Source organism: Callorhinus ursinus, unplaced genomic scaffold (assembly GCF_003265705.2).
Source record: "Callorhinus ursinus isolate GAN/ISIS: 27379988/994484 unplaced genomic scaffold, GSC_fseal_2.0 scaffold20, whole genome shotgun sequence".
In the NCBI taxonomy this organism is placed as follows: domain Eukaryota; kingdom Metazoa; phylum Chordata; class Mammalia; order Carnivora; family Otariidae; genus Callorhinus; species Callorhinus ursinus.
This window is the reverse complement of record NW_027397082.1, coordinates 22,171,447-22,184,262: the sequence shown is the minus strand read 5'-3', so window position 1 is coordinate 22,184,262 and position 12,816 is coordinate 22,171,447. Positions and strand designations below refer to the sequence as shown.

Genomic DNA, 12,816 nt, shown 5'->3' with positions numbered 1-12,816 from the left:
AGTCTGTAAAAGCTGTTCCTGTTTGGGCTTCACTACAAATTTTCTCCTTCACTAAGAGGTATGTCCCATGCCCTTCCATTTGAGAGTGCCTTGATCAGTTAGGAAAATAGGTGAACATCTTTTATTATCCATTCTCACATAGGTCCACAGTTGAACCCACTTTTACCCCAGAACTTCCTTTCTACAGAATGGGAGTTGGCAAACTTTCTCAAAGGGCCAGAGAGTAAATAGCTTAGGCTTGCACGACAAAGTATGGGTCACAACTACTTAATTCTGCTCAACTCAGCTGCTGTAACATAAAAGCAACATAAACAAGAGATAAACAAATGGGTGTGGTTATAGGCTAATAAAACTTTATTTATAAAAACAGGTTGTAGTTTTCCTACTATGTTATAGAAGATAAATAAGTTGTTGGCTTTTTTCCTTGGGACTTCAAAGCACTTGATGTTTCATTACATACTCTTCCACTCTATGAAGTACTACTTTGTCCATTTTACAGAGAGGGGAAGATACACTGAAAAAAATGTCTAAGGCTACATTTGAAATCCCATTGTCTTCAGTCACGATTCTTATCATCTCTGCCACATATACCAGGAGGAGTGAAGATGCTGAATTAGTAGTTCACAGATTCCTTGTCTTCCCTTCTTCCCTCCCTCCCTGTAAAGTTGGCTTGAATAGACAAGGAAGGCCTTGGCTCAGCAATCCAGGAAGACACTCCTACTAGTGATGCCAGTACCTTCCTTCTCCAGGAGCAAGGACTGACACTGGAGTAGCACCTGTGACAGAAGCTGGATTCCTCGTGCCCGAGTTCGGGGTTCTGGATTTTCTAGAGAGGACCTGGGGGAAAGTAAAGATAGAGAGCCTGACATAACCCTGTTTACACTTTTTTTTTTTTTAAGATTTTATTTATTTATTTTAGAGAGACAGAGAGCATGTGAGTGGTGGGAGGAGCAGAGGGAGAGGGAGAAGGAGAGGGAGAGAATCTCAAGCTAACTCCCTGCTAAGCATGGCGCCTGACATGGGGCTTGATCCATGACCCTGAGATCATGACCTGAACCGAAATCAAGAGTCAGACATTCAACTGATGGAGCCACCCAGGAGCCCCATGTTTTTTTTTGTTGTTGTTGTTTTAAAGTAGGCTCCATGCCTAGCATGGAGCCCAACACAGGGCCTGAACTCACAACCCTGAGATCAAGACCTGAGCTGAGATTAAGAGTCGGTTGCTCAACTAAGTCACCCAGGCGCCCACCAAACTTTTGAAGGAATATTTTGAAATTAGTTACACTCACCCCTTGGGCATGGAAGCCAGCCCAGGAAGGTATTCTGTAGGTACCTAGTATTACAAATAATAGTAAAGCCAGAGCCTAAAGACCCAATCCTCAGATTGACCTGGCATTCATTAGAGGCTCATCTGACACCACAGCAAACAGAAGTATCCATCTCTAGGCACTGACTGGGCATTGGGCTTACTCTTAGATGATAGTGACATTCCTCTGAAACAGAGCTTAGTAGCTACCCATAGGGCTCAACAGATGATGGGCAGCTGCAACTTCTACCAAAACAGGAGAATGAATATATTACTACCAAGGAAAAAAATGCTGAGAGCAACCAAGGTCTTACGGGAAAAGAAAATCTTTATAACTGGAAGTTTATAAAGTAAGATGGTCAGAATAAAGGTTTTAACTATTTAGGATTGTTGAATGGGAAAACCTGGACTGAAGCAATAAGGTGACTTATCTTAAAATAGCTTTTATAGAGATTACATTTAAACACACTGGAATAAATCTAAGCAAGTAAATGTATGAAGCAGAAGATTTCTGAAGGAGAGCTGACCAGGACATTTGACTGAAATCTCAAGGATAAGGGTATCTATAACTAGGGGTAAAGGGGCAAAAATAAAATCATCCTTTACTGGATCCCCATAATAGGATCTTGTAGAAAGGACCCTGTTCAGAAGTAGAAAACTGTGCGTTTAACAAAGGACTAAGGCACACAAATGTTCATAGCAGCATTATTCAGAATACTCCAAATTTGGAAACAACCCATAACCACCACCTGATGAATTGTTGAAAATGTGGTATGTTCATATAACAGATTATTTTTCAGCGAGAAATGAAGTACTGACAAGAGCTACAACAGGGATAAACTGAAAACATTATGCTAAGTAGCCAGTCACAAAGGTTACATGTTGTATGATTCTGTTTATATGAAATTTCCAAAACTGGCAAATCCACAGAGGTAGAAAGTAAATTAGTGGTTGCCAGGGGCTGAGAAGAGGAGGGAATAGTGGCTGCTAATGGGCATGGGTTTTGTTTTTTTTTTTTTTTGAGGTAATGAAAATGTTCTAAAATTGATTAAAGTAAGGTTTGCAGAAATCTGTGAATACACAAAATATGATGAACTTTGATACATGAATTATATATATCATATATAAAAATTGATATGAATTACATATCTGAATTACATATAACATATATATATATAGAGAGAGAGAGAGAGAGCTGTGATTTTTTTTTTAAATGGACAAAGGCCACATGTGTAGAAAGGCCAAATGGTCTCTTACGTGGGAGAGATGCATAATAGTGACCTACATTCCACCCCACCCTCCCAATTTTCTACCTTTCTGCTTCAGAAGATAAGCTGGCTGTGACAGTTAACAACCTTTGCAAACAAGACTTGTCAATTTAGGTGGTCTACCAAGTATAAAACAGGAGAAAAGCAGGCATCAGAGTATAAGCACATACCTCCTCTGGTGCTTAGAGATCTGCTTTTAATACTGATTTTCCAGCTGTTTCCCCAAGTTTCCTATAGTGAGGAACTGGTGCAAGGTCAGCTTCCTGGCAACTCCCCAGGCAGAGCCCACGAGCAGGTGTGAGTCAGATCCAGGCTGACCAGAATCCCATGGGGGCACATGGGTCTTTAAGAAGCACAGGAGGAATCCCAGTTCTAATGAACAGTTGATGGCCTTCAACCACCCATTTCACCCCACACCTGTGGGCTGATCCAGGCACTTCCTACACTCCCTTAGGAACTTTAGTCAGGTGGCGTGAAACTTATTTCAGGACAAACACAGGCTTAGACGGAGATACTGATACAAAAAGGGGGTGTTGGGCTACAGTAGGAGAAATTCAGGACCAGTTAGCTCCAGGAAAGCAGCAGTGTACAAAATAACCTTTTCAGAGTGCACAGGCAGGGTTAGAGAAGGGCGCTCAACAACAGAGGCTCTTACCCAAGGGCTTCTACCACTTGTAACACGGTATAGCTCCCAGATTTCACATCTAGAGGGAACAAAAGAAAAAAAAACATGAAAAAACAAAACTCAGTCCTAGGGTTCAAAGGCTCTAATTACCAGTGTTTCCACCTATCCTAGGGTTTGTACCTTGGGGCCCACTATGCTCACCAAGAGTCCCTTCTACATGAGAGGTATTACTATAACACTTCAAACACGCCACTTCAACTGTAAAAACTGAAAAGGAAATAAACATATCATTTGTAAATATGGCTGTACACTTTGAAAATCCAAGAGAAATAACTGAAGGAATACTACACGTAAAATGATTCAATAGGGTGGCTAGGTACAAAATTAATATTATGAAATGAAGAACCCTCACATATACATATATACACAAAATACCCTGTAAAATGATCTAAAGGAAAAAAGATCCTATATGCGATAGAAGAAAAAAAAGGGAGGGGTGTGGGGGGGATACCTGGATATAAATTTAACAAAAAAAAATGAAGATCTGAATAGTGAAAACTTAAAAGCACCAGTGAGGATTCACAAAAGAAAATTCGAACAAATAGAAAGGCATGTCATATTTGTGAAACACTCCAAGATGACATGCCTCCCCAAATAATTTTAAGATAATCTCTGCAAAAATACCAGAAGTTTTATTTTGGGGGGAACTAGATAAGCTTACTCTAAAGTGCAAAAAATAACAGATAATTAGGCAAATTCTGAAAAAGAGTAATGGGGGCAGGAGGGAAAGTGGACCCTCCAGATATGAAAAAATTGTTATAAAGTCACAATAACTAAATTAGTGTGTACTTTTGTGTGTGTGTACTTCTGAAAATACTTGAAGTTTCTAGAATAAAAGTAAAAAAAACAACCAGGATAATATGAGCTCATATTTAAACAAAGAAATCAATGGTATAGAAATAGAACAGAAAGTCCAGAAAGGGATACAAATGCGTATGAGAATTCTATTCAATCGTATTTCAATTAATAGGAAAAACATAGACTATTCAATAAATGGTGCTGAAATGATTGGGTAAATATTTGGAAAAAAAGTCTTGGCTCTGAATCATTCATCAAAGTAAGCTTTTCAAATGGATTAAAAAGATATGAGAAAATTCCTAAGTATACTTAACATAAAACTCAAAAGCCATAAAAAAAAAGACTGGTTAAAATCAGCTACATTAAAAAAAGTACATTTTCTGCAGGAAAAAAAACAAACAAAAATACATCATAAGACCAACTGGGAAAACATATTTGCGATTCTTATAACAAAGGACTCTTTTTTTTTTTTAAAGATTTATTTATTTATTTGAGAGAGAGAGTACATGAGAGGGGGGAGGGTCAGAGGGAGCAGCAGACTCCCCCCTGAGCAGAGAGCCCGATGCGGGACTTGATCCCGGGACCCCAGGATCATGACCTGAGCCGAAGGCAGTCGCTTAACCAACGGAGCCACCCAGGCGCGCAACAAAGGGCTTTTCTGACAACATATAAAGAGCTCCCACAAATCAATGAGAAAAAGATCAATAAGGAGATGAATGAATAAAGACGTGGTGTACACACACACACACACACACACACACACACACAATGGAACATTACTCAGCCACCAAAAAAATGAAATCTTGCCATTTGCAACGACGTGGATGCAACTAGAGGGTATTATGCTAAGCAAAATAAGTCAATCAGAGAAAGACAATTTTATGATTTCACTTATCTGTGAAGTTTAAGAAACAAAACAGAGGAGCATAGGGAAAGGGTGGGAAAAATAAAACAAGACGAAATCAGAGAAGGAGATAAACCATAAGAGACTCTTAATCATAGGAAACAAACTGAGAGAGGGGACCTCGGTGGCTCAGTCAGTTAAGCATCTGCCTTCTGCTCAGGTCATGATCCCAGGGTCCTGGAATTGAGCCCCTTGTTGGGCTCCCTGCTCAGTGGGGAGTGTGCTTGTCCCTCTCCCTCTGCCCCTCTCCCCAGCTCATGCTCTATCTCAAACAAATAAATAAAATCTTAATTAAAAAAAAAGGAAACCAACTGAGGGTTGCTGGAGGGGAGAGGGGTGGGGGGATGGGGTAACTTGGTGACGGGTATTAGGGAGGGCATGTGATATAATGACCACTGGGTGTTATATACCCAGTGAATATGAATCACTGAACTCTACCTCTGAAACTAAGAACACACTATATGTTAATTAACTGAAATTAAATTTAATATTTAAAAAAAGGTCAACAAGGAATTTAAAAACGAACAAAACCAAAAAATGAACAGGCATTTTACAGAAGATACCCATATTCACCATAGAAATGCAGATTAAACTATAAAAAAACTTTGTTTTTAATATACTAGATTGGCAGAGATTAAAAAAAACTTTGTAATACACCTATGTTTAGTGATGGTATGCAGAAACAGGCACTCTTATACATTGTAGGTGGAGTATAAATTGGCACAACCCCTTTATGGAGGGCAATTTGACAATGTCTTTAGTAAAAATTACAAGTGTACATATGCTTTAATCCAGGGAATCTTCTCAAAATTTACCCCATATACTTGTAAAAAGTGCAAAATAATGCATGTACAAGGTTATTCATTACAGAGTTATTTATAACAAATGACTTTCGATAACAAATGGCCATCAATAAGAAACCAGTTAAATAGGGGTGCTTGGGTGGCTCAGTTGGTTGAGCATCTACCTTCAGCACAGGTCATGATCCTGGAGTCCCAGGATTGAGCCCCACATTGGGTTCCCTGCTCAGCGGGGAGTCTGCTTCTCCCTCTGCCCCTCACCTTGCTTGTGTTCCCACTCACTCACGCTCTCAAATAAATAAATAAATAAATAATCTTGAAAGAAAGAAACAAAACCAGTTAAATAAATTACAGTATATCCATACAATGGAATTCTCTGCAGCCACTTAGAAAAAAAAATGTACAAGACTAAATGTGTGTGTGCGTACACACTGATAATGGGACATGATCTAAAAGTAGGGCAGTGTACATAAATAGCATATATACTACTAAGTGCACAGCATTGTTTTTAATGGATGGATGGATGATCTATTTACCTATCTATCTTATCTATTTAGAAGATAAAAGGAACTAGTAATATTGGTTGTCTCCAAGGAGGGACACTGGATAAGTAGGGGACTGAGGTAAGCTTTTTAAAAAACAGATGTTTTATTTTGGAATGATTTTAGAGTTCGAGATTAGCATTGGTATATGACTATTAAACTCTAGGCTGTATTTAGATTTTACCAGTTTTTCCACTAATGTCATTTTTCTGTCTCAGGATCCAGTTAAGGATACCGCATTGCAATTAGCCACTGTGAATCCTTGGTCTCCTCTGGTCTGTGAAAGTTTCTCAGTATTGTTTTTTATTACCTTGATATCTCAAAGAAGTACTTTATAGAATGTCCCTCAATTTGGGTGTGTTGGATGTTTTCCTTATGTTTAGACTAGAGACATGGGTTTTGAGAATAACAGAGGTGAAGTGCCCTTCTCATCTTATCATATCATACCATACACCAGGGGTACAAGGTATCAATAGGACTTACTTTTTATTGGTGATTTTTACTCTGATTACTTGGTCAAGGTAGTGTCATCCGGGTCTCTGCACTATATAGTTACTATTTTTTCTTTCTCATACTCTCTTCTTTGGAAGAGAGTCACTCAGCCCCACTTATACTCAAGGGGGAAGGAGAAGTTAAACTCCACTTCCTAAAAAGAGGAGTATCTATATACCTACCTATATTATGTGGAATTATTCTGTAAGGAAGATTCATTTCTTCTCCTCATTTATTCAGTCATTTATTTTACATCAGAATAGATTCATGTATATTTATTTTACACATCAGGTTATAATCCAATACGAGGTTATTTTGCTGTTCAAATTGTTCTATCTTTGGCCATGGGGAGCTTTTTTAGGTTGTCTCTTGTCCCATCCTTTTATTATTTTTATAAAGTTTTATTGGGGGCGCCTGGGTGGCTCAGTTGGTTGAGTGACTGTCTTTGGCTCAGGTCATGATCCTGGGGTCCAGGGATTGAGTCCCGCATCGGGCTCCCTGCTCAGCGGGGAGTCTGCTTCTCCCTCTGACCCTCCCCTCTCTCGTGTGCTCTCTCTCTCTCTTTCTCGCTCTCTCAAATGAATAAAATCTTTAAAAAAAAAGTTTTATTGGAACACAGCCAGCCCATTATTGTTTCTTTGTTTTTTAAGTAATCTCTGCACCTAGTGTGGGGCTTGAACTCACAACCCCGAGATCAAGAGTCACATGCTCTACCAATTGAGCCAGCCAGGCGCCCCATCATTTTATTTTTTAGGTAGTTTCTTACTTTTTTAGCACTACAAAATACTACTGTCTCATCCTGTAATTTCTTTGTCCCAGCTGTAGAATTTGCCTTTTCTCCAAGAAGCCTAGGTTCCTTTTATTGAAGAATGGTATTACAAACCAAGATCTGGGTGTGACTGTGCTTGTTGCTATTGGGGTACCACTGCTCCTAGGCCTTCCTTGGCAGAGAGAGCTGGGAAATATATGTATGTATTAACCTACGTTTACATACATATCTTTCATTATTTTTCTATCCATATATATTATAATAAACATAAAATATTAAAGTCTCCAGCTCTAATCCTGGACCACAGGGTCCATTCTAGCCTCCCTGTTTTTTTTTTTTCTTATTTGTAATTTGTTTCTGACAGTGAGAAATCTGGTTCCTATTATCTACCATTTATTAGTTTTTCAACCCTAGTATAGCTATAAATTACTTTCAGAATTGTCAATCTCTGTGAGAAACAGATTTAGAAGTAAGAGTGCTGCAGCATTTGCCTTTAGACTTACAGTTTCCAAAATACTGTTTTAGCGAGTCACTTAGATCAGCTCTCCCCACGCCTTTAGTGAGGACACATCATATACTAGTAATACAGTAGATGCATTTGTCACAGTCTGCATTCCACACTGAGATAGAAGGGAGACTTTTCTGTGTATCTTTTTGTACCTTTTAAATATTGTACCATGTAAATATATTACTTATTTTTTTAAAGATTTTATTTATTTATTCGAGAAAGAGAGAGAACATGCGAGCAAGAAAGTGAGAGAGAGCATGAGCAGGGAGCCTGATGCAGGCCCGATCCCAGGACCCCAGGATCATGACCTGAGCTGAAGGCAAACGCTTAACCAACGGAGCCACCCAGGTGCCCCATATTACTTATTTTTTAAAATACATTTTTAAAAAAATTTTATTTATTTACTTGACAGAGAGAGAGAGAGAGAGACAGCATGAGAGGGAACACAAGCAGGGGGAGTGGGAGAGGGAGAAGCAGGCTTCTGGCCAAGAAGGGAGCCCGATGCGGGGCTCGATCCCAGGACCCTGGGATCATGATCTGAGCCGAAGGCAGTCGCTTAACCAACTGAGCCACCCAGGCGCCCCTAAAATACAGTTTTAAAAAAGATTTTATTTATTTATTTGACAGAGACAGTGAGAGAGGGAACACAAGCAGGGGGAGTGTGAGAGGGAGAAGCAGGCTTCCCGCTGAGCAGGGAGCCCAATGTGGGCTCGATCCCAGACCCTGGGATCATGACCTGAGCTGAAAGCAGACGTTTAACGACTGAGCCACTCAGGCACCGCAAAATACATTTTTTTCTTAAGTAGGCTCCATGCCCGGTGTGGAGCCCAATGTGGGGCTTGAACTCACGACCCTGAGATCAAGACCTGAGCTGAGATCAAGAGTCAGACGCTTAACCAACTGAGCTACCCAGGCACCCCTTTAAAATACATTTTTAACACAACAGTAATTCATATAGATCTATCAGGACCACCTTGGGATATATTCTCAAGGAGGAAACAGAGAGTAAAAGGTTAGCAATCTTCCTAAGGGCTTGACTAACATAGAGGAGTTCTAGCTCAATAAGGTGTGGCAATCAGGGAATTACTTCCAGCAGCCTGTTCTGGGTCCCCAACCCACCTAAATCTAAATGCTAGACCTAATATGTTAGCTCTCACCAACACAAGACTTTGGCTAGAGTGAAAGAGGCTTGAGAAAACTCCTAACCTTCCTGTTCCCCTTAAGCCTGTGGTCTCAGAACAAAGCTGTGAGCAGAACTGGGTAGAGGCTCACGCTGGTACTAGAATAAGTGCAAATCGACTGGGAAAAGGAGTGCTCTAGTCAGGATTCATAGCTAGTGACTGGCACCAATTTAGACATCAGGCACTCTTAGCCCTGCTCGTGCCAGGGTGTGGAAGGCCCAGCTGCTGTCCCTGCTCCTGAGAAAGAGCCAAGGGAAAAAATGTGCAGGCTGTAGGGTGGGGGAAGGGAAAACAGCCAGACTAACAGGGCAAACCAAGGAACTGACAGTTTTGGGCTCTGTACCCAATTCCTTAATGGCAACACTGAAGTGAACGGAGATACTCATTTCTGGGTTATACACTATAAAAGAGTATTGCACAATTTGGGAAGGTGGAAAAGTGTGCCTTTTTGGAACCTCTTGGCCAAAGTCCAGGAAACTCTGCTGAAAACCCTATCTAAACACTCCATTTCTGGGGCGCCTGGGTGGCTCAGTTGTTAAGCATCTGCCTTCGGCTCAGGTCATGATCCCACGGTCCTGGGATCGGCCCCGTCTCGGGCTCCCTGCTCAGCAGGGAGCCTGCATCTCCCTCTGTTTGTGCTCTCTCTCTCTCTCTGACAAATAAATAAAATCTTTAAAAATTTCATATAATTTACATACAGTGAAATGCACAGATATTAACAGTACAACTTGATGAGTTTTAGCAAATGTATACCCTGGGTAATCAACACCCCAATCAGGATGTGAACTATTTCCATCACTGGACAAAATTACTAGGCCATTCCCCTTACTAGTCAATTCCCTCTCCTACAGGTTGCCTCAAATTTGATAAATGAAAAAGACTTCTTCACCATGAAGCATACAGTATTATGAAACTGGCTGCTTTATAATTACAATAAACACCCATTTGCATGTGATTCCTTGAATCCCTGTGTATGGGTGAATCCTCCTGGCAGAGCCTTTTTGGTCTGCATACTTTTCACAAGGATCCTATCTTGAATTAATGCAGCTCAAACATAAAAGACAAAGTGAAATATAAAAGTAATACAAAATTAGGAAACGTTATTTATATTAGCTGTATAGCTGTCACACAATAATAAACGAGAGAAAGAAAATGGTGAGTACGGTGGCAAAAAAACTAGTATTTTGAGGATGTTTTCACAAAGGTAACTAAATCTAATATTTTATTCTAGTTCTGTTGAATCTACCTCAGAAATGTTTTATTCTTTTTTTAAAAGATTTATTTGAGAGAGAGCACGCATGTGTTTGTGCAGGGGGGAGGGGCAAAGGGAGAGGGAAAGAGAATCTCAAGCTGACTGCACTGAGCACAGAGCTCAAGGTGGGACTCAATCTCATGACCTGAGATCAGGACCTGAGCCGAAACAGAGTCAGACACTTAACTGACTGAACCACCCAGGTGCCTCAGAAATGTCTTTTAAATGACTCTTCCTTTTCATCCCTATAATCAGACTATATAGCAAGAGTCCTCTGCTTTTTGGTGTGCTAAAAAAATGTTCTGGAATTTTTAGATAGTGGTGATGGTCGTGGAACATCATGAATGTTAAAAGCCAATTAACTGTACACTTAAAATGGTTAAAGTGAATTTTTCCTCAGTTTTTTAAAAAGGCCTTTTAATTCATCGACATTCTATCTAGAATTACCTCCCTAAAATACACAAGTACTTCTCTGCCCACCAATCTCCTTTTGCTCCTTACTGCCTAAGACCTGACTCCTTGGCTTGATGTCCTTACAATTTAGTCCCCAAATCACCTCTAGCCTCACCTTTCATCATGATTCCTATCATTCAGTCAAGTCCCAACATATCAAGCTCTTCCATATTGTTACTCCTGTAAATGTTCGCTCGGTTTGAAATGCCTCCTTCCTGCCCTTGTCAAAATTCAATTCTTCAAGACCCAGCTCAAATGTCAACTCTTTTGTGAAGCCCTCCCTGATTCCCAAAATCAAATTACCCCCTTCTGTGTTTCTCCCTAATTCTTTAACAAAATCGTCATGTGTATTTGTTTTTATTTATTCATCCAACATTTATTAAGCACCTATTATAAATCAGGTATTGGGTTAGGCCTGGAGACAGAACTATAGACAGGGAGCTCTAAGGAGCCCCGTCTGTTGGGGCAGAAAGACATTTAAAACAATCACAGCGGGGCGCCTGGGTGGCTCAGTTGGTTAAGCGACTGCCTTCTGCTCAGGTCATGATCCCAGCGTCCTGGGATGGAGCCCCGCATCGGGCTCCCTGCTCGGCAGGAAGCCTGCTTCTCCCTCCCCCACTGTCTGTCTCTCTCTCTCTCTCTCTCTCTCTGTCAATTAAATAAATAAATAAAATCTTTAAAAAATAATCACAGCGTTAACAAACTCAGTGTTACCATAGTGATATAAACAGAGACTTAGCATAAGAAAGGAGTAAAATTCCTGGGTTTATGAACCATCCATCACTAACTTTAAGTGATTCATTCTCTTAACACTATAAGTTCTCCCAAACAATAAATACCTGAATATCTGGAAGTACAGTTACTTATGCACTTGGACTCCTGGGATGAAAGAAGCTAATAAGGAGTTAATTCTCCTAAAGGTAGTCTCACTGGCATTAAGGAAAAACAAGCGTTAAGTTCCTTTCCCTACATAAGTAGACCTAAGTTTTTCCAGCGTGTCCAAGATTTACTCTCTAAAAATGGACCTACCAGCACCTCCTAACTACCCACACTTCCCTCAGCAGGGCACCAGTTCATGTGGAACACTGAGGAGTCATCAAAGAAGTATTTATATGAGACTGGCAGAATGCACAATCAGACCTCTGTCTGACCGAGTTGCAGCCTCTTGAGAATCTGGAGGAGCAGCCAATGGAGGAAGGGCGAAGGACGTGAAGGAGCAGGAAAGAGAAAAATCCCAAACAGGACTCCGTTCTAATCAAGCTCTCAAAATGCCTTTTCTGCCGAGGATGCCACAGACATTTCACAGAACTGTTTTATTGTTGTTTAACAATCTTTCGGTTTCAGGAATAGTGGTTTCCCACTAACGTGGGACAATACAATAAAGACCAAAACGAAGGAAAATCCATGAAAGGAAGAAAATTTATATCCATCAACATGTCCAAACCTCACACTCTTCAAAATCAGTTCCTTCCCAACCTCCATTTTTGGACAAAGAAACTTCTCTTTTGCTCATCCTCAGTCTCAAAAGCTCGGGGTCATCTTGGAGTCCTCCTTCTCCTTCAAGCCCTGTAACTAGTTAGGCCCCGAATTCCACAGATTCTTCCTTTAACATCTCTCATTCCATTCACTTACATAGTTTTTTACTGTATACTTACTTATGCTAGTCTCCAGGAGACTCGGGTGGTAGGCCTAGGACAGGAGGTGGAGAGATACATAGAAATAGCTACGACACAAGTCTTCTAATAAGTGAGGGGTTATGAACAAGTCTGCTTAATAAGTGCTAATAAATGAGTGGTTGAGAAATAAATACCACAAAGATTTTGAAGTGGGAGATGATGTCTGGCTGGAGCAATCAGGA

The 12,816-nt window shown here is 40.3% G+C and overlaps 1 protein-coding gene across 5 annotated transcripts in view; it reads right to left on the bottom strand.

Annotated features, from left to right (window-relative positions):
• The window catches only part of MMS19 (MMS19 homolog, cytosolic iron-sulfur assembly component), a 33,086-nt gene that overhangs the window by 16,828 nt on the left and 3,442 nt on the right, over positions 1–12,816 (bottom strand). For 4 of the 5 annotated variants that reach the window (XM_025880709.2, XM_025880710.2, XM_025880711.2 and 1 more), the window contains exons 2-3: positions 3,230–3,278; positions 737–837 (exon numbers count right to left, since the gene is read on the bottom strand). In XM_025880709.2, the coding sequence (XP_025736494.1) occupies positions 737–837; positions 3,230–3,278 (150 nt within the window). Of the gene's footprint in view, positions 1–736; positions 838–3,229; positions 3,279–12,816 lie in introns of those variants that run through there. The other variant, XM_025880713.2, reaches the window with a different exon arrangement.